This window comes from Trichoderma camerunense (genome assembly GCF_050948025.1).
Source record: "Trichoderma camerunense strain CBS 138272 chromosome Unknown V8C40scaffold_2, whole genome shotgun sequence".
Taxonomy (NCBI): Eukaryota; Fungi; Ascomycota; class Sordariomycetes; order Hypocreales; family Hypocreaceae; genus Trichoderma; species Trichoderma camerunense.
Genome location: NW_028145368.1, coordinates 1,413,966 through 1,440,329, shown reverse-complemented (window position 1 = coordinate 1,440,329; position 26,364 = coordinate 1,413,966). Strand labels below are relative to the sequence as shown.

General features: G+C 51.0%; 6 protein-coding genes across 6 annotated transcripts; 3 read left to right on the top strand and 3 right to left on the bottom strand.

Annotated features, from left to right (window-relative positions):
• Positions 1–2: 2 nt before the first annotated feature.
• Positions 3–2,053, bottom strand: V8C40DRAFT_233009 (uncharacterized protein). Its single transcript, XM_083213259.1, has 2 exons — positions 1,620–2,053; positions 3–1,567 (listed from the first exon to the last, which is right to left on the bottom strand). The coding sequence occupies exons 1-2, from the start codon at positions 1,955–1,957 to the stop codon at positions 367–369; spliced, it is 1,539 nt and encodes a 512-aa protein (XP_083077877.1). The 5' UTR covers positions 1,958–2,053; the 3' UTR covers positions 3–366.
• A 109-nt stretch (positions 2,054–2,162) lies between these two features.
• Positions 2,163–3,148, top strand: V8C40DRAFT_233007 (cytochrome b5-like heme/steroid binding domain-containing protein). The gene is made up of 4 exons (XM_083213258.1): positions 2,163–2,323; positions 2,567–2,601; positions 2,667–2,724; positions 2,806–3,148. The coding sequence occupies exons 1-4, from the start codon at positions 2,233–2,235 to the stop codon at positions 2,982–2,984; spliced, it is 363 nt and encodes a 120-aa protein (XP_083077876.1). The 5' UTR covers positions 2,163–2,232; the 3' UTR covers positions 2,985–3,148.
• A 5,845-nt stretch (positions 3,149–8,993) lies between these two features.
• On the top strand, positions 8,994–12,458 carry V8C40DRAFT_96943 (uncharacterized protein). The gene is made up of 6 exons (XM_083223679.1): positions 8,994–9,848; positions 9,921–10,199; positions 10,273–10,506; positions 10,568–11,383; positions 11,450–11,996; positions 12,055–12,458. Exons 1-6 carry the CDS (start codon positions 9,391–9,393, stop codon positions 12,187–12,189), a joined length of 2,469 nt encoding a protein of 822 aa, XP_083077875.1. The 5' UTR covers positions 8,994–9,390; the 3' UTR covers positions 12,190–12,458.
• A 4,995-nt stretch (positions 12,459–17,453) lies between these two features.
• V8C40DRAFT_96931 (uncharacterized protein) lies at positions 17,454–18,296 on the bottom strand. Its single transcript, XM_083223678.1, has one exon. The coding sequence runs from the start codon at positions 18,115–18,117 to the stop codon at positions 17,650–17,652; it is 468 nt and encodes a 155-aa protein (XP_083077874.1). The 5' UTR covers positions 18,118–18,296; the 3' UTR covers positions 17,454–17,649.
• A 1,513-nt stretch (positions 18,297–19,809) lies between these two features.
• V8C40DRAFT_96925 (uncharacterized protein) lies at positions 19,810–20,720 on the bottom strand. The gene has a single exon (XM_083223677.1). It carries the CDS (start codon positions 20,471–20,473, stop codon positions 19,958–19,960), a length of 516 nt encoding a protein of 171 aa, XP_083077873.1. The 5' UTR covers positions 20,474–20,720; the 3' UTR covers positions 19,810–19,957.
• A 2,286-nt stretch (positions 20,721–23,006) lies between these two features.
• On the top strand, positions 23,007–25,576 carry V8C40DRAFT_232991 (uncharacterized protein). Its single transcript, XM_083213257.1, has one exon. The coding sequence runs from the start codon at positions 23,671–23,673 to the stop codon at positions 25,195–25,197; it is 1,527 nt and encodes a 508-aa protein (XP_083077872.1). The 5' UTR covers positions 23,007–23,670; the 3' UTR covers positions 25,198–25,576.
• Positions 25,577–26,364: the final 788 nt, after the last annotated feature.

Here is a 26,364-nt window from a genome sequence, read left to right as displayed (position 1 = left end):
CATGTTCACTGTTGCACAGGATTTAGGCAGCCTTCCCGTCAAATTAAACGATTTCACAACCGCGAAGCCATTACGCGATCCTTTCAGGCAGCCACTCCACAGTGCTGGGGTTAGAAACAGCAGAACTAACAACAGACAAACAATGAGCTGTTTCAACACCAATCCACAAAAGAAGATCCCTGAATTGACTTTGCAACACATTCTTATTTTGCTGCGTAGTCACACCAAGGATCATTACATATCTAAGGTAGAGTGTAGTAGTGATACAGTAATTCATACATTCATCCCTCTTGGAAAACAGCAATGGCTATCTCGTCTTCCCAAGACTATTCTCTCCACGCCGTCTACAAATCACAAGAATCCACCTCATACTTTCACTGAGGGCGTAGACGTTAATCTTGCAAGACCCTGCTGAGCCTGCTTCACTCCCTCAGGAAACTCCATCTTGCCGCTCATCTCAATGCACTGCTCGTACTTTTTCCTCGCCAGCTCCGTCTTGCCTAGCATGGCTGCGATGTCGCCCCAGTTGCAAAGCGCAACAGCACAGGCCTCATCGCATTCCGGCGTGCGATCATCGCCCTTGACGTCCTTGGCATGAACATATGCGTTCTGCGCCCAGTTAAGGCCCGCCTCGAGACATTCCTTGCGAGTCGTGGGCATGGAGGGATCAAGCAGCTCTTTCAACCCTTCAGATGGCTCCATTGAACCCGTGGCGTATAGGGGCTGCTGAGCAAATGCCGCCGCCAAGTTGTTCATAATGACCGCTCGGTGGCATGGGGTTTCGCATAAGCGGAGAGCCTGGAAGAATAGGGGGATAGCAAGCTGAAACTGATCGCGGCGCTCATAGTCTCGACCAAGTGATTCCATTGATCCGCCGAGTTCTTCAGGGCTGAGCCACTTCTCTTCTCCGGGCTTGGGCCCATCGATTTTTCGTCTGCGGAATTCCTTGAGGGAGGTTTCGACCGCCCAGACCAGATGCTCACGGGACTTGTCCGGGTTGAGCACATGCTCATCTGAGTATAATTCACCAAGTTTAACGCTTGTCGAAATGGCCTTGGAAAGCAATCTTTCTCGCTTGCGCCACAGGGTTTCACTTGGCTCTGGGGGGGTGGTGGCGTCTTCTGCTTGGCCGGTTTTCTCATCAGAAGCTGCATCCACTACAGTAGTCTTTTGTGCGTCGCCAACATAGTGCCCTTGATTATCCACCTTGCCGTCCTTGACAGATTGCTCCATGACATCAATCCATTTCCGGCAGTCCCCAAGGACAGATTCGAGAACGTCAATGGCCGCCTTGTGGCTGTTGATCTTCTCAAGCCAGAACGCTACCTGGATTCTGATGCCCAACACTTCGTCGGAGAAAGGGTCCAGGCCAACCTCGGCACATTGCTCCATTGCCTTCTTGTAATATCTCAATGCAAGCTCGGGATCTGGTTTGATGTTGGTGTAGTAGATGGCACGGCGTAGAGTGTTTGCGACTGGTTCCGGATACCTGCTAAACTGCGAGTTGTAGAAAGTGTTGATGTACGCTCGAATCGCAACCGCAGAGAAGACGAAAGTAAACAACAGGCTGAAAAGTGTTAGAACAGCATAGTTTTGCATCTTGGTAATAAGAAACATACAGAAGAACATTCAGCGTGGTTACACCGGGGTTCTCGCGATATGACTGCCGGATGCCTCGAGGACTCAGTGCAACCACGAGGTTCCGCAGACTGACTCCGAGCGCACGCCCCGCGAACTGACGAAACGTGATCTGAGGCTTCCCCTGTGCTGATTCTTTGTCTTGAGGCGCTGGAGAGGTCGATTGATGTCGTTTTTGCTGGGGTCGCAGGGCCACAACAGCCCGCAGGTGGACAGTGGCAGCGGGCGATTTGACCTGGACAGAGAGCAGGCCGGTGGTGGCATGGCGGAGACATTGGCCTCGAACCGGCCTTAGCGAGGCGACTGCCGATATCGACATTGCTTCAATGTCAGCGCATGCAAAGGAATAGCTGTAATGGTCGAGTTGTTGTAGCTTGAAGCCTGAGGCTCGAAGCTTAAAGCTGGAAATATTTCCCCATGACGGCATTTGATAGAGCGAATCTTGAGAGCAGCTGGTCCGTGCGCTCGCGCTTCCCCGTGCCGAGGAAGGTGGGGTTGGAGGGCAGAATCCCGAAGATCAATATCCAATATCATAGCGATAAACTCTTGAAGTTTCTATCCTTCACCTCAACCCTGTGATTCTCAGCAGAAAAAATGTCTGGAAAATTCGAGCCCAAAGTCCCCGTCCAACTGGACCCTCCCAAGAGCGATCCCATCTCTCTCGAGGCTCTGGCTGCTGCCAACGGTAAGTTGAATGTTTGGCACCCACCACATCCTCGGCCGCTATCTACTGAAGCTGTGCCGCATTCACGGCAATGTCACGATGGCAACGTGCGGAATGTTACTTTTAGAGTCGTATGCCTATGGCTTCATCCTTATCGAAGCTTTATGACGGTTTATGACTTCTAAATTGTCGCCGAATTCTCCATCTGCAGCACAGCCTTTCTCATCATCACATGCGCTCTCGGCTAACCCGGTTCTACAACAGGTGTTGATGGAGCAAAGACCTACGTTGCAATCAAGGTATGTTCATAATATTACGCCTCTAACTCCAAGTTTTCACATGCAGCTTACACATAGTCTCAAAGGGCAAAGTCTATGATGTGACAGGCAACAAGGCGTACCAGCCTGGAGGCTCATACCACGGTACGTATCTTGTCTCTTCCTTACCGCATCCATCATAATACTGCCTCATATACATGTACAGAAATTGACAGCATAAACCAGTCTTCGTTGGAAAGGATGCCTCCAGAGCACTGGGGAAGACATCTACCAAGCCCGAAGATGTCGTACCGGAGTGGCAAGACCTCAGCGACAAGGAAAAGGGGACTCTGGAGGACTGGGTGACGTTCTTTTCCAAGCGATACAACGTAGTGGGAGTTGTCGAAGGTGCCACCAACTTATAAGCACATCGAATTGGACCTGTGGATATAGAAGCGAGGCGTGGGCGCTTGGCACAGCGCACACCGTCACATACTGAGCTGAATGCTTTGGCATGCGCCATGATTATAGCAGAATATTCTCATCATTTTCTCAAAGTACAATCCCCTGCTGCAAGTACCAAAGCCCTTTGCTGTTTAGCACCCACTGCTCCATTGGTAGACGTCAGTACCGTAACAATCTCGGGATCCCCTCCCAGTGAGCATCTCCACTACTCGGGGTCGCCAGTTTTTGGTAAACTCCCGCCTACCGCAGCAATGCAATAAGTTACGATGCACCGAATGAAACACCGCCGCTTATAGTGTCCGCATTCAGCCATAGTATGGCATGCAGTGAGAGCAATTTACATCACAGACAGTAAGAGACCACGGGCGTCGTGGGGGTGGTCGGGTACGGGTACAGCACACTTCTGGGATTCATATGTACACTGCTCATTAAACCGACACGCCCGTATCTCATCTCCAACCTCTCATAGAGAGAAGAAGAATACACACGTCCACACCTTCTTAAATATGTACATGCTTCCAACTGTAAACAGCACGAGCGTCAGTGTATGTACGCCCTCCCCGTCAATGAGATGAGATACACCAGCATCATACCCCCCCGCGGCGAAACGACTCGTCGAATGAGGTAACACATGCATAAATTTGCATCGGGCTGCCCAGACTGCAGTTCCGTAGACTGACCAAGCGAGGATATATTGCTTTCAAGCGACGGAAGTAAAGCCGCCCATCCAAATGTGTTACACCCCCCGTGTAACTCGCAGAGATGCCTCCTTGCATCAAAAGCAATATGTACTGGCTGCTCTACTGGCTCGGGGAACGACAAGGAAAGGCCTACATGCTCTTGGGACGTCGTCTTCAATTTAGCGTGTCATTCAGAGTCCACCTCAGCACCGTGTACGAGTCAAGTAACTTGGCAACCAACAATGATGTCCGACGCCCCTCTCTCTCCATGCTCTCTCATGAACCTGGCCGTTTCTTTTCTTTTTCCATCCAGAATCAAGACCCGCCATCAGCCGCAAATCCTTTGCATCCAACCATGCTTCGACAAGCATGCCTCGAAAAAACAGGTTTATGTGCACTCCCTCAGGCCCATAACCAAGCCCCCCCAGCTTGCGGTCCCCGTCGCCCGTCCCGATCCCTGTTATCCGAATCCACGGCGCAATATCGTTCACTCATCACTGAACACCCCGATGCGATACGCCCACGGGAGAGCCCTTGACAAGGCACTCATCACACGGAACTGCCTGTCGCCATGAGCTGCGGAGCACCTTGACTCCCAGGCACCCATGGTTGGGATCGTTGCGCGCGAAGTGGCAGTAAGACTTGAGCCGGACTTGGGAGTGATTGCAGGTGAAAAGGAATTCCTCCCAATCGCACATCATGGGCAACGATTCGAGGGAGTAAGCTGATGAATCACGACGAAGACTCCATTAGCAATGCTACAGCATCATGGGTTGGTGCTTCGTATCGTATCCTTACCACAAGATTCGGCGAGATCTTATCTGGATCAAATTGGTATTCGTTGCGAATCCTTCTCTGGGGCTCGACCTGTGAGAGTATCGGAGATAAAGTCTACTCCGGTAGGAGGAAACGGGGCTTTGGGAAGCTTTTTATGTGCGAACCGTACATGCAGAAGTCACCGATGGCCTCTTAGATTAATGAGAATTCGCTTCCAAGTGGCAAGCATCTCTCCATGACGGCTACCTCTATGATTCTCTCTATCCAGTCCAACCAACATAGAAACAAACACAGGTGCATGAGGTGGACGCAAGGAGGTGGACGCAAGGAGGCAGACGCCATAGCATCATATGAGAGCATCGTACATGCGAGCACGGATGTCGTAACATTGTGTGGCTGCCCCCCTCTGGAGACCATCTCGGGGGGAAATGATATATCACATATATGTTCCCCATTCTGTGCCACGGTTGTCGTCGAATCTAGATTCTCCCAGTGGATTGTTTTCCCTAAAGTAGCAGTGCGAGTTACACGGAACGTTCAACCAACAGTCATCTACCAAGTAAGAGGAGGGGAAGGAGGAGAGATGATCTCAGATCTCAGAGTGGGTGGTGCTATCAGCATCATGCTGCTGTGCGCCCTCTTGGAGGAGCATGTACAAGTAGGGTTTTCAGCTGCCCAACCTCTCTCGTTTTGTTTGGTCAGGGAGCTGAAACCGCGCATTAACAACCTACATGTATTATCTCATCCGTTCACACCTGATGTCGAGCGCTGAACACCCACCCCGTATCAAACGAGAAAAAAAGAAAATAGGGAAAAAGAAACGACGGTCCAGCCGTTCACCCTTCTCTGGGCGTGTACAAGGAAATGTTTGTTCCCTCTTCTTGTACGTCCTATCATTTCCGCAAACACTCCATTCTGGCTGGGGTGTGTTACCTCCGTGAACCACGTCCCCCATGCTATGCCCGCGAATCACAACCTCGCATGTCAAAGTTGGGGGCCAATGGCCAATGCAAAGCTGGCAAGACAAGGGGAATAGTCCCCGGGCGCTTACGGTGCTGTCTGCGGAAACCAACACATTCCATTATCAACACATTTGCGTCAATAGCAAGGGTTGAGGCCAACTGGGCGGGGGTGTTTACGAGCTCGACTTATTATCTCTGTTCTCATTAGGGCGTGTCTTCCCGTGGGAGCAGTTTCCGGGTACCCGGATTCGCTAAAGAGAGACAAGCAAGGCCAAGTAAGCGTACTCCGTATGCCAGCTGCAGTATCTAACTTGAAAATCAAAATGCCTCAAGCGCCGCGAGTGTTTGTGATGGATTCCTGCCTGAACGAAGCATATCCGTGATAGGGTTTTCGGGCTCAAATCCCGGCTTGGCAACGAACCCATGGTCCAATCCACCCTTGTGCTGGTTTTTTGGAACACAAAATGACCGAGCTCACAACAGGCCCTGGAAGTTTCATTTCAACTTCCTGGTAAAGGATCACTGAGGAGTTGAGAAGCCTGAGACAATTTCACATAAAAAACAGGATTAATCTATTTTCTTGTTGGCCCCCATCTTGTTGCAGCCGGCATCCTTCCGCGACCAACCGGGACTTTGAAAGAATCCCCGCCGGAAATTGATATGCGATGCGAGTTTCGCATTATTTCCAGTGAGTGTTTTTAAGCTCAATTTGTGCAACTCGCTGGGAGTATGCGGATCAAGCTGAAGGAAAGACTAACACTCTTAAACAATTGTTTATTGATTGCCCGACTAGTTCTTGTCGATAGATGTATAACCAATTTGGAAGCTGAGGTATATGCAAAGTTTCATATACATCTTATATTCTTCTGGAATGGCTACTTTTGAGGCAGTGGGAGCTTTTTGTATCTGAATATGTGTACTGTTGGCACCTGACGAGTTGATTCTTGGCATTAAACAACTATATGCACGCTGAGGCGCGATAACTTTCTATTCTCCTTTGCATAATGACGAAATTTTCGGAAACAGAAATGTTCTTTTTTTAGAGCGACAACTGAAGACGGCTTCCTCAGCTTAAAGCTATAAAAGTTTATCTATAAACAAAAAAAAAAGAGCAAGATTAATAAACCCAAATTTTGTTTCATAATGTGAGTTGGATTTCTTCATTAATTATATTTAGATACTTATCACGTCCTATTACAACGCCTTTTTAATGTTTATCATGTGCAGTTAATAGATAATTTACATATACATTTCCTCTCAAATAGTTCGAGTCTGCTATATATATAGCAAGTACCCCTTGAACTGCGCATAGTTCTTAATAGTTGTCAAAGAAGATGTCTTGAATCTCGCCTGTTAGTTACCTATATTGAATTTTGATATGGACCTGTTACCGACAGCCAATAGTTAGCATTAGTATATCTCTCATCCTTACTCTTCTATATACTTTTTTACATCTGTCTGGCGCTGTCCATAAGCTTCTCTCTTGCAAAATCTGCAAGTTTGTCTAATAAAGTGTTAAGCTCCCGTTTCAAACGATATTAATTAGTCAAGCGGCTAGCTCGTTAGTGTATAGACTTTTACTAAGTGCCTGGTTCAAATGCGTCGCTCCTCTACCGTATGTTCACGACTAATACATATCTGTTGTGGAAATTCCTCTCGATGTTACATGCATATGGCCTCCCCTTTGGAGACATTACTTTGCAGTAAGTACATATGGAATACTGATGAGACTCACATAGGAACCGTAGGGGGACTCTAACTATCGGAAGACATAATAAATTCTTTTCCCTGAAATCTAACTTAAAGATCAATCAAATTCTAATGTGAAATCAAATAAAAGGAAAACAAAAGAATACCTCATTTTCACAATTCTACTACCTAAGTTAGCCTCACAACACTCCTGTGCTTCTAAGTCGGCCTCTCCGCTTAACATTGATTTAACCGATCGCAAGGGCCGGACAGCTCTCGCTTATGCCGCTTTAAAAGGCTATATCAACGTCGTAAAGCTTTTACTTTGTAAAAGAGCAAATGCTAATCAGAGAAAGCTCAAGCTCTTTATATCCTTTGAGCCTTATAAATTGGTCTTTCTATCACACAGCACTCGCTCGCGCTGCATCGAAAGGCCATAGAATCGTGCGTCGTTAAGCTCTTGCTTAGTGAGAAAAGGCACCTGGGCAATGTTAACCAGAGAAAGCTGGAGCTTGGCGTTTAGCCTTAATAGGAAGCTTCTTTGTTAAATCGTATCGATACCTCCTAGATAGGCATTGTACCTATGTTTCTACTGCGGAATTGGTAAAGAACAGTGCCGGTCTATTCTGTGCGTCTGCGAAATCGCAGACGGCACTCTTACCTATTGCTACTCCCGTCTCTTGCAAGGCCTTGAGTTGACAGCATCTTCACACAGAAATACCCAAATCAGCCAGCGATTTCGCCTACAGCCGGCTCTCGAATGCAAGAGGAAGGGGGGGAAAAGGCAAACATTCGCCTTTTGAGGAAAACCGGGGCACAATGCCTCAGCTTATACGACAACAGGCGACAATAAGGCCACGAAATCCATGCAGCTGCAACTCATCAAACAGGCGACGTGGACATGCGACAAGCGACACAAGACCGATGGTGGTGTTAATTGGGCCGGCACATACGAGTTTGAGCGGAATTTGCCGTGAGATGCGACACGGGCCGTGGATTCATGGCTGTGCTAGCAATGACACCTGCACGACATGCCACCAGCTTTGCGACAGCCGGCTTCGGCCCAATTCTGCGAATCTACGGGTGAAAGACAGGGAATCGCAATAGTCGCAAAGAAACTCGGAACTGCAAGACTCAGGATGAGTGAGCGATCCGGCAGCTTGGGCGTCGATTGCCGTAAATAATGCAACAGCATTATCAGCAATAAATTGGGGGCGGTGTCTCGGCAGCACAAAATTGTTGGGTTTTCGGTCTTGGGTCGCGCGCTCGTGACATTTTGCGTGGTTGCCTTGCGAGGGATCCGGACGCCTTTTTCTCACTAGTCGTGGTTGCCTTGTTTGCCTTGTTGTCGAGAGCAGAAAGCTGCGCTTCTTGAGCCGTCGCGGGCAGTCGCGCGCCGATCTGATTGGACTAATCGCGACGAAGAGCCCCTGCGCTTGCGTCTTGCATGTCTGACCGAGCATGTGCAGAAACAGTCAAAAGTGAGGCGAGGCGAGTCGGAAATCCCATCGTCATCACCACCATCGTCGGCCTCATCATGCACAACTGCGACCCCTGGATCTAATCCCCAGCAACTGCGGCAGCATTGGTCGAATCCGGGACGACAAGCAGCGGGAAGAGATCCGGACTGACCGACAGCCACCGGGCGGCCAATTAATTACCAGCCTCGAGCACGATCTTTTTTCACCGCGGAAGTTGACGACGGGTCTTTGCTTGTTGTCCTGTCACCTACTATCACTAGGGCCGTTGCCTTACCGCTGCGTCTGGTTGCCTCGTTTCTGAAAGCTGCCATTTCCTTGCCCGAAATTCCAGCACAGCACGGCACAGCACAAGCCCCGGGGGTGATGCTTGCCTCAACCCGGCGTCCATCTGCTCGTTAATGCCCAGCCCGTACGGGTGTGTGCCTCGACCTCTCAGTCTCGCCCTCGTCTCTGCTCCCTCTTGTTACTCGGTGTTACGTTTTACCCCAATCATCGAGCCCAGGATTGTCTGCAGACCGACTTTGATTCCCGATGATCCTCTGCCCCCTCTCGCTGTCGCACTGTCTATGCTAACCCCGCCGTTTCTTTTTCCAACGGACGGACGATATTGGTCAAGCCGCCCAACAACGCGGCGCAGCTGGACTTTCGTCTATACGCACTGTTAAGACTATAACTCGTCTCTATTCCCACCGAGCTTGCCCTGGCAACAGGAGGCCTACGCTACTTAGATAGGCTGTGCGCGACCACACAGGATAAACAAACTGTCTCTAGCCCAACATGAATCGAGCACCTGGGGATTCTCAATTCCACAGCTCCAACTCTCAGGAGCCATACAACATCTTCCAATTTTATAACACAGATGGTCCCTGGATTCCTCCGGGTGTCATCCAGCCAGCAGACACGCTAAATTCCTCATCTCGTCCGTCTGCTTATAATAGCGGAGCGCCCAGCTTTCATGGTTACAGGAGCACTGGCTTGCCTTCTGATTGCGGCACCGCTCCAGATGACTCCGGTTATGGAGGCACTCGTTCAGCATATAGCTTCGCGGAGAGCGTCGCGGGGAATGACCGGTGTGCGGAAAACGCCTACCTAGAGACTACAGCGGATCAGATGATTGGCGACTTGACCATCAACCAGATGTATCCGCCATCTCAAATGCAACATCATCAAGCTTCCACTGTAGAATTCCTATGTAACCACTGTGGTCACTCTTGCAAGACGAAATCGGAGCTCAAGTATGTCTCATATAGAGGAGGAAATGATGGCTGCTTCCATTATCATGATGTCTAGTTGCTAATAAAACGAAGGAAGCACAGCGCCAGACATGAAAAACCGTACAAATGCACCTACGAAACTTGCACCAAGGCTAAACAGGGATTCAGCACACCCAACGACCTAGCCAGACACAAGAAAACTGTCCATCGCGAGCACAATGAGAACGACCCTATTTATATCTGCCACCATGGCGGCTGTTCTAGAAAGAAGGAAAAGCTGTGGCCAAGAGCGGACAACTTCCGGAGTCATCTGTCCCGTTCTCATAACATAAATCTCAAAGCAGACAGTGATCTTGGAGAATACCGCCACAAGTACGTGCTTTTATTTTGCACATTTATATCATGATATCTGATGCAAGCTGTATACTAAAGTTTTGTTGAACAGACCGAATACGGCAAAGTCACTTGGAATCAAGGACAAGACACGATCAACTGCTCATGTAAACCCCGGACATCGACCGATGCAGCTGCAAGATGCTCCTCCTGTATATACGTGCACTCATCATCCGTGCCCCCAAACGAAAGGGAAGACGTGGCCAAGACTCGACGACTTTCGGGCTCATTTATCTCATGACCATAACCTACAGCTTGACGATGACCTCAGGGTTTACCACTCCCAGTATGTGCACATATCCCAAGTTGCAGTAGGTGCAGACTGGCGACTAAGATGTTCCAAATAGATTAGAAGCAGCAGAGGCGCACACGCTTCGAGGCGTTGGATCCTCAATCGCTGATGTTGACCCGGAGCCCCGACCGGCGCAACTGCAGGATTCTCCTGACTTGCGGGGCGACCAAGTTTCAACAACTGCCTCGGGTCAGGTACAAAACGAATCCTCAAAGCAAAGTGACCTGCCACTAACCCAGACGTGTCTGACAAGCGGGGATAGACCGCCGCAGATGCGGTCAAGTATTCTAGATGCCCTGAAAATGTCATCAGTCCCTGGCTCTGACACTCTTGCCAGCCAACCCCTGGTTGATTTGACATGTGCAGATGACGTTTCTCTTGGAGAGTCCGAAGCTATACTGCCTCACGATGAAGTAACACCAGAACCATTTGATCATGAAGGAGATGATATCATTGAAGATGAAGAAATACTCGATCGCCAAGAACCATTGATGGTCCAAATTGTTTCGCCCACCGCATCAGTTCAGCTCAAGGCTGACAGTCCTCAAGATGTTATCACCGAGTCCCTGATTGCAACACAGACACCTGGTCAGGTTCTTGAATCATCCTCAGAGGCGCTACCAGCCGACACGCCCACTTTCGAACCTTGTAAGGCTTCGGGGCTGTTCCCTCTTCTCGAAAATGTTCCGACGGGACAAATCCTCTCGTTTCTCAGAAACAACATCCCCAAAGATCTACTAGAGAAGGCCCTAAAGCCTGAGGATCCATCAGCAAGCGGAAATGATGATTCGAGTGATCCAGGGGAGCACCAGAAAGCAGAGATAATCTGTCCAGAGTGCAGGAAAGCTTTCTCTCGAATGTGCGAACTTAGGTAAAACCATCTCACACCCTATTTCATTATCCTTTCCATGGACGCATAACTCATACGAAATTTTAGAAAGCATATGAAACGGCATGACAAGCCCTACGGGTGTACCTACAAAACGTGTTGCAAGAAGTTTGGCAGCAAGAATGACTGGAAAAGACACGAGAGTAGCCAGCATTTCCAGCTCGAATCCTGGAACTGTAATTTGGACGGCTGTGACAAAGTGCTGCCTCGTCGAGAGCTATTCAAATGGCATCTCATCAATCATCACAAGGTACAAGACAGCCAAAAGATCGACAAATTGCAGGAGGAGCGCAGACTGGGTCGGCACTGTGATCCACGCTTCTGGTGCGGGTTCTGTGATAAATTCGTTGAGATCACGGGAGAGGTTGTCAACTCCTGGACCAAGAGGTGCGACCACATTGATAGCCACTTGTTTGGCAAAGACGGGCTGGAGAAGAAAAACATGCTCCAGTGGCACTACCTTGAAGATAAATTGGCAGAGGGAGAACCCGAACCAAAACTGGCAGAGGGCTCATCCAGAGCCAGCAAGAAGCGGAAGGCTACAGAGGATGTGAGCCCGCGTCCAGCCAAGAGAACCAACATCAATTGGATTTGTGTAAGTCACGATGAGCTGATTCCACTGGAGAACTTTGTATATCTAACGTGATGAGCAGCACAACTGTGACCATCTGGAAAGCTACCACATAAGTGGTTCTTGTCAGGAGTGCCAACACCAGCGCTGTGATCATTGTAGAATAGAGGTAACTGAAGTGCCAGATGACGATACTGAGATGGTGAATATGAACTAAGGGGGCAGTGTAAACAAGGGGAGGACTGGAGGCGGTGCCCAGCCATCAGGCTGCGAGTGTTCCCATGCCTCTTCCAGATGTTGAGATAAGGTTGGCATTGGTCCAGCCGCGCAAAGCGTACAAAGGAGGCTGATGGCGATGAGATTAACGAAGCGTTGGAGGGGGCAGTACATTTAGCTTCATGTCCAAGGATGATGGTCGTACGAGGGGCATTGATCGGGCCGGCTTGACTGTGCTTTGGATAAAATAATATGTTGTGTTTTGTGCATCAAAGTACGTTAATAGAAGTCGATGGGAAGCAATTATGCTTGAGGCGCAGTCAATTCTTGGGTGCCTGTGGGATAAGCGCCGTCACTGCGTGCTACCAATAACACGGGAAAATTAGACGCCAGACCGAATTTCACTAGGTACATGTACCACGCTGAACACTGCACAGCACAGCCCGCGAAGTGACGATATGAGTACCTGCTAAGGAAGAAGATAACAGCTGGACTGGAAAAAGCAAGAAGCAAAAAAAAAAAAAAAAAAGGCAACCTGATGCCTGCAGTCTTGGCACCCAGCACGCGGGCTGCCTTGCTTGGGCCTTCGCTCGAGACCCTGGAGAGGCAAAGAGGCGCTTCTCTTAGGACGGACGCCTTTTTCTTCTGCTTTCTGCTCTTTCTGTCTCGGGGTGAGACATTTGACGTAAGCCCCTCACTTTAGGACCTTTCGCTGGTGTTGTTTCCCCCCCTAATGCACGGGAAGTGTTGGCGGAAACAACAAAACTGAAGAAAAAAATCAGACTAAAAAGAACTAAAGTGCTATGTACATAAGAGGCAGAAGAAAGGCGGCAAAGCGAAGAAAGAGTCCCGACGGAACCCGGCAGAAAGGGAAAAGGGCCAGGGGGGGCGCTTGTAGCAATCAAGGGTTTCTGTTTTGGGTCAGGATATCCGTTGCTGCTATTTGGCTTTTATTTTTGTTCTAATGTTCTTCAGCCGTGTCTTATTATTGGGGGACTTTTTTATAGCGAATAGAATTTGTCATCGTCGTGCAAATCTAAGGTACTGTACAGTAAAAAGGGCAAAACGGGACGATATAAAAAAAGGCAAAATGGGCAAAAAAACGAGCAGAGACGCCCGCATGCACGGTACCCAAGTTTCAAGGCAGGGAGAAAGGCAGGAAAAAAAAAAACACGGCTGTACCTAGAATAAAACCTGGTTGATGCAGCCGGGCCGCCGAATGAGACATGATCTGTGCTTTTTTTTGTCCTTTTGGCCCTTCGCGCCTCAACTTGGTAAGTCGGAGTATGGTTGTATTTTGGCCCGAAGCCCAGGCTGATACCACGTGGAGACGGCGGGATGCACAAAAGGCAGACAGAGTTGAGTGTTACCCAAGGTGTTTTAAAAAAGAAAACGAAAATTGGAGACGGCAGATAACAACTTGGAAACCAGTTACGTTAGATACTTTTCATGTCGTACTTCCGTATATTCCATCCAGTTCCTTTTTTTAGATTCCATCCGAAATGGGCAGTGCAGAGTATCTAGTTTCTCTTTGCTTTCAATCCCTTCTAGAAGAAAATGCTTGGGTTTCATTCTTGTCGGGTATCGCTCTGCTTGGTGTGTATAAAGATAGAAAATACCACCCAGCAATCCATTTGCCGGATGACAGAACAGGAAGGAGGCAAGCTATAAGGGGAATGCTCGCGACAGAGGCAGAGAAGAGAAACGCTGCATATGGTTGTTGGTTGTTGCTGTTATGCAGTGAGTGTGACACTCGCTGCATTAGCCGGCATCTCCATATTAACATGGCCCAGATGGGTGAAGGGTGCCGCTTTTTGGGGTAGCTTTGGGGATGGGGAAAATAAAGCAAAGAGGGCTGTGTAAAAAAGAGATTGAGTGAGAAGAAAGAGGCGGAAAATGCTACTGCACGACTGCACGCGGCTACAATCTAAATCTGAGATGTGAGAGTACAGGCGACACAAAGAGAGAGTGAGCGAAGGAGGAAAAGGGGGGGTGGAAGGAAGGGGGGGTTGAGAAGCGCGAATCGAATAAGCGCCGCGGTGTATACCATACTCGACGGCGTTGTGCATGAGTTTGGTGCTAGCAATGCATCCGTAGCGGTGGTATATGTAGATGGAGAGAGGGAGACAACAAGCAAAAGACTGTACGAGTACTCCGTAGTTTCGATCGAGATGATGCCGCTCTGGGCCTATAGGAGGCGGGGACAGAGTACTGTACTGTACATGAAGGAGGGGCGTGCCAGATGTATTCTCCTCTCTTGTGTTGTTCAGTTGTTCAGCTGAGGTTGGAGAAAATGGCTTAGTAGAAAAAGAGCCAGCCAGGTGGTGGGAAAAGACCAGCATGCCAGGGTTCAAGGGTGGGATGCAGGCGACAAGGAGCGAGTACCACTCGGTATGATGTTATGCACGGCCATAGCTTGACCGGTGCGGTGGCCTAGCGCATTAGAGCAGTCGAATTAAGGCAAGATGAGACGAGACGAGACGAGACGAGTTGGGAGGCCGGGAATGGGAAGCACGGTACAGTATGATGCTGGAGTGGGGATGTCATGTATGCCGGTACGAAGCAGCCTGTGAGAGATGCTGCTGTGAATCTCAAATACTCGAGCCCAGGCAGCAGGCTTAACGCTGCTCAGTGGATTGGGGGCCGCAAACACGGTGCCTTGGGTGGCTCCGGCATGCCCTGCTTTGATAGATTGTCACGCTCGACCGGGATACTCACGATTGGGCCCTTGGAGCTGAGAGGCAGACTTGCCAGGCCTGGGGACGATGACTATGGGATGCCAGAAGAGAAAGAAGGCGGCACCTTGGCGACCAGCTTGATGCTTAGTTCCCCCAAGGTGGCTTCATGTTTCGCCCCAAAGAGGATTCAATGAGCGCCAGACACGGAGGAAATCCGAAACAGTAGGAGCACATGTTTGAGGAGGACGATGAAGAGATGAAACAGAAAGATGGGATGAATGGCTGAGGCGCTCGCGGGGCGGTTTCGGGGCACCTCCATCCCATTAGCTTTGCGAGACATACGATTCCTTCCAGGACCAACAGCATAGGAAGAGATACATGTCCGTTGATGGGCCAGGACACTTAGTACTTGGGTCGAGGGACAGATGAGCAAGGTGCGTGTGCCTGTATGTGTGCCTACCGCACCGCAACGCTAGGGTCTCAACAATGGGCCTGCTTCGTGTCGTATTCTTGCCTCGCCTTGCCTTGCCTCACCGTGCTTCGCATTGCCTTCTCTTCTCGGTGTCTTGCTAAAAAAACAAAAGTCGGGGCCGTTTTGCCTGTCGGCTGCAAAAGACGAGCAAGTACCGGAAATATCACACCAATAGCACGAGAGTACCGGCACCGTACATCAGTAGCATGATTGCGTGCTAGGAAAAGGGAAAGCCGCGGCCCTTTGGGTTAATCTTATTTCACTTGATGCATCGCATTATAGCTGCACCGAGGCCGAGCAGCTGTGGCAAGCGACGGTGACATGGACAACGACCCGGGACGCTGGCGTTGAAGCCCAGTACCTGGTAACAGTTAGCAAAGCGGTGCCAGGCCGGATAGGATATTACCTACTCTGCTCCGTGAAAGCACCAGCTCACAAAGAACCTGGCCGATATCACTTGTGAAAAAACAGATGGACCAACACGCAGGTGAGTGACATGGATGGGGTGGGCACGTGGGCTTTTGGAGGAGGGGGGTGTCTGTATACATGTATGTAGGAAAGCCCCGATCGTCATTTAGTCTAGCCATTGGCCAGAAAGAGTGAGCTGCATATCGAACCGACCAGGGTGGCCCATCACGACAGGGGCAAACCCCTGTCATCAGGAAACCGGCGAGAAGGTCTGACTTTGCGTGTTGGGCGACAAGTACCATCGATGAACTGAGCCTTTCTCGCTGCCGTTCAATTAGCCTGCAGCAGAGCGAGGTGCGTTCGTCATCCGGTGCTGTCAAGTTGGAGTTTGTGTTTGGGCCAAAGGGAGCGCCAGAGAACAACGTTACGCTTGCCCCGAGGCCCCTGCCAACCTGTCGGGGGGGTTGGTAGATCTTGACAACTGAGGAGGACCGAATGCCGTGACGATTTGCAGCTGCCAGGATGAATCTTGGTTGGAGATTTGCCAGTCGATTTCGATGGTGCCCTTTGGGATGGAGGGGTGGAGGGGGGGATATGACGAGTGTGGAGGTATCACAGCGTCGGGGGGGCTATGGAGAGTTCAGCTTCAGGGTTGTTGTCACTCATGGGAATGCCTCTCATTCGAACGCCTCACTCGTGGCCCCAGCAAGCCATTTGCGGCTTTCACGTCGACCCAGGCGCTTCGTCGGACATATTGAATCCTATCCTGGTGAAGCTTGACGCCAATGCCATGTCGAACCGAGGCCAGAAGTTCCTCGGAGCTTGAAAATGGCAAAGACTTAGCAAGAGAAGCATCCTGGTGCGTGCAAAACGTCTATGGCCGTGACCACGTTCATGCGACGGCTCTGCCGCTGGCTGACGCACACGGAGATGGGCGGCGTGACAAAGATGCAATCGGGCACTCATACGTACCCAAGCAGCAGAATGAGCTACTGTACGGCACTGTATATTACCTGTACACCATCACGTACTCGCACTCCCAGATCGCGCCAGCAGATAGCGAGCAGACTCCAGTTGATTGCAAATCGACGACGGCCGCAACTATTTGGAAAAGCGACTGGACGCCCCGTGTAAGTGGACCGGCCACTCTTGCAAAACATCAAAAACTGGGACAAAACAGAAGCAGGGGCGCCGAGCTGGCGTTTTCCCCTGCCAGCTGACTCCCTATGCGACTCCCGGCCATTGCCCCAAGGAGGTATGACAGGGCACTTGGTCAGTGTTGGAGCAGCGAATTTCAAATTCAATGCCATGGGGAACAAACCAAGACGCCGCTCCGATACCCTTGAAAACTCTAAGATGTGCCGACCATGGCTGTCGGAGTGGACCCTGACTTTGAAGTTGATCTCCAATTCAATTTCCTTCGTCCCCCTGGTTGTGTCTTTTTTGTCTCTGCCTGGCTCAGGCTCAGACAGATGACAGGTCCGAAAAGGGGGGGTGGTCGAAGTTGACATTGGCAGCAAGGCCAGTCATGTGCTCGTCTGTCTCAGTACCAGGCAATAACTTTCCCTCCATCGTCATTGGCGCCCTAAGCGAAGAAGCTGAAAAAAGATGAATATGTTTCCGGGCTGGGGGCAGATCTCATTTGCATGTAACGAGCTATGAGTTTGTATAAGTGCATAGATACATAACATGAAGGACCCTTGACGCCCCCGGAAGGTGCAAGTTGGCCGATGCTTCAAGCGGCATCAAGGCGGAAAGAGCATCTCCGCATCGGCCGATGCCAAAGCCCGATGTGATTGACGAGGCAAGAGCTCGTATCTTGTGTATTTTGTCTTTTCTTTTTTCGGGGACCAAAGCAGGGAGGCAGTAGCACCCCAGGAGCTGTCGTGGTTCAGAGGGGCAGTCACCAGCCAACTCCGTGGCATATCAAATCAAGCACCCGGCTGGGACTTTGAATCTGACGATAATCCGGACAACTGGAAGTACAGGTACGGGCTTTTTCTGCTTTAGGATGGATCTCATCAGGGGATACGAAGTACGAAGCAGCGGAAGCAGCACCAGCCACAGCTACAGGAAACCCATCGCGAGCTGTACTCAGGGGGGTTCCCCTGCCAGCCCTATCTATACTGCCGACGACTGACGGCAGAACAGGAACAGCTACATGGAGAGTACTCGTACGATCAGCATGGGGGAAGCAGCAAAATGGGCCGCTTAGTGGTAGCACATGGGGCACAAGAGACAAAGCAGCGGAGTACGGAGTCATGGTGGTACTGCAACCAAGAGGGGGAGGGTGGGAGCAACTCGGACTAGTCAAGAGTAAGACGAGCCACCAGTGCGGGTAGGGCTGGGTTTTTGTTCCGAGGATTGGCATTTGCTGACGGGGACCTTTTGGGGATAGGATTCTCCTACTAGAACGAAAAAGCTGCTGACTGAGCGGTGGCTTAGATCAACGTGATTTTGACGTGGGAGCAGAAATGCCGCCGCAAATTTGATGTGAAGTCAAAATACAGGTAGGTAGGCTTGACGAGCTGTCAGCTATTAGCACCAGACGCCACAACTAGGGCTAATCCTAGTGTTATCGACGGATGGCCCGTTGACGTTGACGGCTGCGGAGATGTGACAGACTAGAAATGGTCGTGGCTTGAGTGGAAGCTTCCAGGTCGTCTCAGTTCATTCCTTGCTTGCGCCGTCTTGGACCATGGATGGCTTGGTCCTCCACTTGCACAGTACGTCTATGTTTGATTCACAAAGTTCATTATAGGTTAAAGGGCTGCCTGGACACTGTGGTGCACAAAGCTGACCTCAATCTGCCCGGCAATGCTCCATAAAGAACTTTATATTTGTAAGATTAGAAGAAAAGGGGCAAATTTACCTGCATCCAACCGCTGAGGACTCGATGATTTGAGGTCCCTAGGAGGGTAATCTATCTGGAGCAGTGCGTGGGGTTGCAAGTCATCAACGGCACTAGGGACTTGGGGGTTGCTAAAGGCGGGAGGTGTGCGTGTACGAGAGGCCCCGATGAGTTGAATCCCAATGGACGGATCTATGGATGGATGGATATCATGTAGGGGGAACCAAGCCAAAAGAGCATCCATCGTACTCATCATTTGCCATCACGCACAGTAATGAATGCTCTGCAGCAGTAGTAGTGCTAGCATCCTACAAAGGCAAGCAATCTAACTTTTTTGCTTCCAGGTGTTCGGTTTCCCCTTCCATGTTCTGTTGCAGCTTCAATGCCTGTCTCCAGCTGCTCGTCGCATCCAATATTACCACGTCTCGTCTCGTCCGTCAGCACTCTATTCATCGCCTGTGCTCGTATTCAATTCCATACCTAGACCCATCAATCGCTCCAAACAGCTCCGTGGCGGCGGTTCTGCCCTCAAACGGCGCGCACTGGCCTGGCCCCCCGCTGCGCTCAGGTCAGGTACAGCCCCGGGGAGCCATCCATCGATATCCGGCGCCCCTCTCATTGATCCACAGGCAGCGCTTGAGCGGCCCTAAGAGCTCATCGCTAGGGTCTTGATGTTCCAGTGTTATGGAGTAGAGCGCGTGGGGTCAAGCGATTTGGTCAGCACTTGAAGCTAGAAAGGATTGCACTAGAAGTGAGTGTGTACGAGGACGTGGGATGGAGGGGCTTTGATAGGTTGATGCGGAGGGATGGGATTGGGATGGGGATCGGGGATTGGAGGGACTGGGCCAAAAAGAGATTTGAGGCCACGGAGCTGCCGATAATGGCTGAAGGGCAGCTGCAGCTTGGCTTGCAGCATCGTCGGCGAGTCAAGCAGACATTGCATAAGGGACGTTGCTGATACGTCCAAATTTCTCTGTCTCGCCGATCTGGGAGCTGGAGGGGACCGAAGAAGGAGAAGAAGAAGAAGAAGAAGTAGAAGAAGCTTGGGTGACCTCATGCGATAGTAACACGGAATGTATACTGTACAGTATAGCGGCAGGTCTGGCTAAATTCGGGAGGTTTGGGGTTACATGATGGTCAGAACATATGGAGGTATCAAGACCAGCTGCTTACATTGTGTGAAAGGTCAGTAGTATCATTATTACGGCCATCACGGAGGCACCATCGATCTGATGCACAGGTGTAGCTACAAAGTATTCAGCTGCTATACAATGATGCAACATAGTGACGGCAAACCAACATACGAATAGACACAGACAAACAAGAGAGAGAGAGAGAGCGGGTGTCATCGTCATCGTCGTCATTGCAGGGTCACGTAATGCCCCTCGCCAAGAACCCTGCGAGACCGCCACGATTTCATCGAAAAAAGGAAAGACTCGAGAAAAAGGAAAGAAAACATCATCATCACCATCATCACCATCATCACCATCATCACCATCATCACCATCATCACCATCATCACCATCATCACCATCCAAAAAACCACCTGTAACAAAAGCAATCTCGGCGCTCCGGATGGATGGGCCACCAGACCGCAACAACACAGATGACAGGACAGGCAGCAGAATAAGGCGCCACTCACGGCTACGCCTAGTGCCACAGGCAATGCTGCACCTGATGTGATGCGACCACCGGCCGTCTCTCTTGCAGCTGGCCAAATCTCATCTTGCTGCACGACGAAGTTGTGGTTGAGTTTTCTCACTCCGCCCATTCTACGCCAGCAATTCCATTTCCCTACTGCAAAGAGCGGAGCGCCGGTCTTTGTCGCACAACCAGAAAAGCGGAACACACAAGCTTGCGATTTGTTCCCCTCCATCAGCTAGGTTGCTTTTTCGTCTCTCTCGCTCATATGGCTGCACCTCTTTTTCGTTTTTGCGTCTTACAGCCCTCTTTTCTCTTACGCTTCAGCACGCCAGGGGTATTTGTTTCTTCGCAGCTGTCGTGTTTCTTACCCACCCTCTCGGACGCAGGTGCTCGGGCCAGAGGCAGAGAGAGAGATGTCGATGCTGCACTTGATGCCATCATCATTTCGCAGCGGCGATGCTACCGGTGATGCTACCTTGAAGCTTTTGATACTGTGCAACTGGTAATCCAACGCAATATGGATGCCCGTACATACACTGTCTAGTGATGCTACTGCTGTCTGTATCCAATCCGGATGCTGGTCAGACGCAGCAGCAGCCATGGGCCTTGACTCATTTGCTCCCCCCTCCAAATGCAAACCTGACTGCGTGCTCTCTACCGTACATGCGGTGCAGTACTCGTACATGGCATAGAGGTTTGCCGACGACATCATTCGGGGTCCTTTCTGATGGCCCCCGTCCCAAATGCCCCATCTCGTGCTAGTTACGACGATGCGCGCACGCACCGCTACCAGCTCGCCTCCATCTCTTGGTCCCCTGCTCTCCCGCACAAGCCCCCACACCGGTCAAGGCCGCTAGAGGTTGATAGACAGACTTGGGTAGCAGAGACTAGGAGCACGGAGAGAGCAGAACAAAAAAAGTTTTTTTCAAGGTTCAAGGGCAGGGGTTCTCTTCGGTGCAAGTTCGCGCGCGTCGGGCTGAAGCGATGGCCCCATTGGGGGTTCTCGCTCACTCTCGCATCTGCCCCGGTCACAGTTCAGTGGGGAGATGGAGATTTGCCGTTTGGACCGGTCGGGTACTTGTACTGGTAGGGCTAAGCATGAGCTGTCTGGTACGAGGACTCACTCATACGAGGACTTGGCTGCTGCAATGCTCGATGGTGATGGTGCTAAGAAGAGACTATTGGTTTTGTTGGCGGTGCCTGTAGCGCTGAAAGGGCATCCATGGTTTGGTCTATTTCGATCAGCCACCTCGATTAAGACCCTGTGAGCATCAATGCATTGATCATTCACAGCACGGTGGAATTGACAGCCATGGATGAGCCAGCTGGAGTGCAAATAGGGGCTGGTCACATCAAGTACCTACAAAGTGAGCACTCAACTTTGCTTGTGCTACCGAACACCTGGGAGTGGATCCCCGCTACAAGTTACAGCGCTGTAGAGCCCTGGACTGCACTGCAGAGTATGGATTAGCGGGTGCGCACCTGCTCTCCACTGTCTGAGTCTCGTCTGTCTCTCTCTCTCTCTGCCTCTTTCTTTGCCTTGCCCCATCTCCAACCAACCTTTCTCCAAACTCGGCCGCGTCTCTCCTTCGACGTTCCTTTTTCCGCACGGACTAAACCAACATTGAAAGCACTAATCCGGGGGCTAAAACTCGACGGGGCCCCTTGTTTCTTCTCCCGCCGCCGCTAAGCAGCTGGCATGCGCACTACCACAAGGGCTACCAAAGTGCTATCTAGCCAGAGGGGGGTCCAAATTCTGGAGCAGAGACAGACATGGTGTTGAGAGGATCATCAGACTTTTGGCTGCGCAAGCGCTTGTCCAATGGCCGACATTCTGGCGCCTCGCCTGCGACTGGCCGCTACCATGATCCATGATACTCGAACCAAGCCAGGCCAGGCCCCCTCCAGTTCTAGCTCCGAGTTCCAAACGCCAGCCGGCCAGCTTTCGGCCACCACCTTCTCCACCGCTGATGGCCTGCTATTGATGCTATTCTTTGCTCTCCGTGCTGTTCTGTGAGGCGAGGCGGTAGCATCATGTATGATGTATGTGTAGGTATGATGTAGAGGCTGCATGTGCCTTGTGTGTCTGCCTGCTAGCCAATGCCTTTGTGCTCTTGTGCCAGGACATGATGCAACTGTCGGTTGGTCCCAACACGAAGAAGTGCGTGCCGCTGCTTCACATTTTGATGCCCATGGGTTGATACCTACAGGTATTTTAATCATTGATGGATTTGGAAAGGTTGAAGCAACACGCCTGCTCCAGCTAATACTTGCTTTTAGGCCATCCAACACACACACAAACACACATACATGTCTAGGCTCGACGGCTTCAACGTCCACGGTAACCAACAACACAATGCCGCTGAAGAACGCACGGCTTTCCTCCGTCATCCGGCAGATACAGTGTTGACCAAGCAGGCCAAGCCGGTTTGGTTCCGCGCAGCACAAGATTGACCTGACCCTTTCCACGACAAATCCCATGGGCGGGTACGACGACCGCGGAACCTGAACCCAGATCGACTCTGCCAGAGCCCCCATCTTCCAATCTGCAGATGCAACGCTTCGCCCCCCGGCTGAGCCCAAGCAATCCGCACCAGACATCGTCACCCATGGGCGTGCGTCGAATCTCGGGCAGAACAGACACCAGCGCCAGTCCGTATCTGGGCGCTGTGCCCACAACTCCATCCAAGAAGCCGCAGCCGCACCTACTAAGCCTAGCCGGGGGCGTGTGCGAGCGAAGGGAGTGTGTCAATCCTACCCAATCCAATGCATCTACTATCTATCCATGGCTGCTCTGCTCTTGGTCTGTGAGGCTCTGTATGCTGTATGTCTCTCGTCGTCCGGCGTAGCACTTACCTCTACTAACGACGAACTAACTTGGCGATGGATCTTGGTCCGATCCATAAGGTACTCCGTACATATAACAGGCCCCGAGGGCCCATCCTCTTGGGGCCTTGGATCATCTCTCCATCCTCCTCCTGACCACATCGGTATTTATTCAACAGCCAGATTCACATTGCACTATCTCCCATTACTCCTCCTTCTCTTCTCTCCATCTACTCCTCCTTCTCTTCTCTCCATCTACTCCGTCTTCATCTTCATCCTCATCCTCGGCCTTGTCCTTCATCTTCATCGACGAGCCAAACCACTCTACTACCATTAGTAGATCAAGCATCGTGTTGCCTCCATCACTTCATCCTCTCTTCACGCGAAAGCAAGAGCCAATACCCTGCGTTGCTCTTATATGGCAACCCTTGCCTCGTCACTCATCAATTTACCCCTTGCACCCTGAGCTGAGAGCCAATCCAGCTCACCCTCCTCACACCAACCCTTGTTGCATCGAAAGTGCAGTTTAGCCGCTTTCGATTTTTCCGTTGTTGAGAGAAAAAAAAAAGAAAAGAACGAAAACAGACACGTCCAATCATCGACATGGCCGCGTCAAACTCCTCCTCTTCCACCTCTTCTCTTCCCCCTTTCTCCTCGCCCAGCAGTGGCCAGTTCTACTATCACTATGACCAATCTACCTCTTTGTCCCATGTACACATCCACGACGACGGTCTCTACCACACTCAGCCAATTGATCCCCTGCTGCAAGACCCGGACTCTCCAGATGGCCGCGAGCAATCATGGGACGTGACATACTTTCAGCCTCCTCCTACCGACCCTTCCCTCGATCCCAGCGCCTCCAGCATCTACCAGCAAGCATGCGGACCAAATGACTCGCCATACCCCATCAGCTTCATTGAAAGCAGCCCATCCATTGGCAGCGATGGCAATTTTGAGATGGTGGACCCTCCCACTCCACCAGACGCGCAGGTCATCTCGCTCGGCAGTCCTTACGACTCTGACGCCTCGGTTGAGCAGCAGGAGATTAGCTACTACCCACGCCCGCAGGATAGCACGTCTTTCTACCCCATGGGAATCATTGGGCTCAACAACTCGTGCACGTTCAGTACCAACCATTTGACGCTTGTTGGCACGCACGGCGGCGGCCCCATTGATGCTGCCGACGTCGGCACCAGACAATATCCTCTCCGCACCACGCTGCCCTATGTGAACTCGGCCAGACGCATCAAAGAAGAGAGCCAGACCCCAAGCCTTGACGAGAGGTTCTTTTCCAACAGGGTCCCCGCACGGAAGCGTGCTCAAATCGCACGATGCCATACCAAGACCGGTTCGTGCAAGCGGGCCTCTCCCGACCACGAGTCCTCGCCGAGCGGCGACAAGAAGCGCAAGATCCACACGACCAACAAGAGGTTCTGCCACAAGTGCAAGAAGAACTTCCCGAGCCGAACGTCCCTCGACGAGCACACAGGCTCGGAGCACCCTCGCCCCTACATCTGCGTCTTCCATTACGCCGGCTGCAACGCCAGATTCGACGCAAAGAACGAGTGGAAGCGCCACGTTAGCACCAAGCATCTGGGCTTGAAGTACTGGGTCTGCACTGAGGGCAAGTGCGCCGACGAGCGACAGTCGTCCAACCAGCGATACGCAGGACTGCCATCGTACGGCAACATCTTCAACCGCAAGGATCTCTACACCCAGCACATTCGGCGGATGCACGCCTCAGTCATTGGTCAGGGCACTACAGACTACAGGGGCGCAGATGCAAGATCTGACCTCATGGTCAAGAAGATGCAGGAGGATGCTCTGCGCATCAGATGCAGACTCCCAACCTGGATGCCTTGCCCCGTGCAGGCGTGCGACAAGTCCTTCACCGGCGCCACCGCTTGGGACGAGCGGATGGAGCACGTGGCCCAGCAGCACTTTGACAATGCAGCTGCCGGCCGGGAGCCTCCCGTCGAGTTTGGGGGCGCTCACGACACCGTCCTGACTGAGTGGGCACAGCGCGCTGACATTCGTATTGTCAAGAGGACCGAGGTGGGTTGGGAGCTCTGTGAACCCCTGAAGGGAGAGGCAGAGTACAGAATGGCCACCCCAGATGTTGAAGAGTGAAGATTGACCTGTTGTTTTTTATTTTCTTGATTTTCTTGATTTTTGTTCTTTATGGGCTATGGATCTGCAGTTGACTTTGATTAACTATTCCTCTCTTTGATGACTTGCTTTTTGGCTATTTTGTGGATAGGACTTGTGTGGGAAAATATCGATATACACCCTTTCTTTCTTTCTTTCTTTCTTTCTTTATTAGTACAGAGTCTAGGCATATGTCCCCCCCGTCTAGGAGATTCTTTATTGTTTGTTTCTATACTCGTCTTTCGTTCTTCTTTTCCTTTCGGCCATGATAACTATGTGCCTTTGTCAAGATACCAAAGAATGCCCCAAAAAAATCATTTGCATAGACAGGATGGGAAGGATGGATCACATAGAAATGAAGCATGATTTTGCACCAAACACAAGCAGCATCTCGGCACTGGCATGAATGAATGACATCGTGAAACATGCAGTCAAAGCCTCCCTCTACTACGATACAGATACAGAGCCTCGCAGGGGTCGATCTTGGATCTTGACAGACCTGAAACAGGTCCGTTCTTGGGGGCTTTGATTTTCCACCAGGCTCCGAATTCTTTGCCGGCAAGCAGAGCCTCAAACAATCTCGACTGGCCGGACCCCTCGTGGGGGCCTTGATGCAAGTCGTCAGGAGGCTGTTGACCATCTCGGTGTGGGACCGCACGGCAGCGGCAATGATTACGGGCCAATACGTTGAGCAGATGGTGGCTTCATATGATACGCGGGTCTTTTGATCTGCCTTGTCAGCCCTTGGGGAGTATGTTGTGTCTCGTACGACTCCCTTGTTCTTTTTGTCTTTTATGGGTGTAAGCCATTGATGGTTCGTGACATGTGGTTTACTTTAAGGTGGTGTGGCGGGAAAGTGTGGGTAGCATTCTAATATCTTTCTATTATTTCTTGTATCTGGACATTATGTTTCCCTTTTTGCTGATAATACGGAGGAATTGACGAAAAGGGGCGGGAAGGGGGGAGTGTTCATAATGCTATCACCAACGGATTCGGGATTTTGCCGAACTAACCAACAATGAAGGATGGGCAATAAAGGGGGGGGGGGGGGGGGGGGTGTATGGCCTAGGTTGTTGTTGAATAGAAAGACTTGGCTACGTAGCCGTTTTAAATAGAGGAGCTGTAATATTGGCTCATTTAATTACTTGT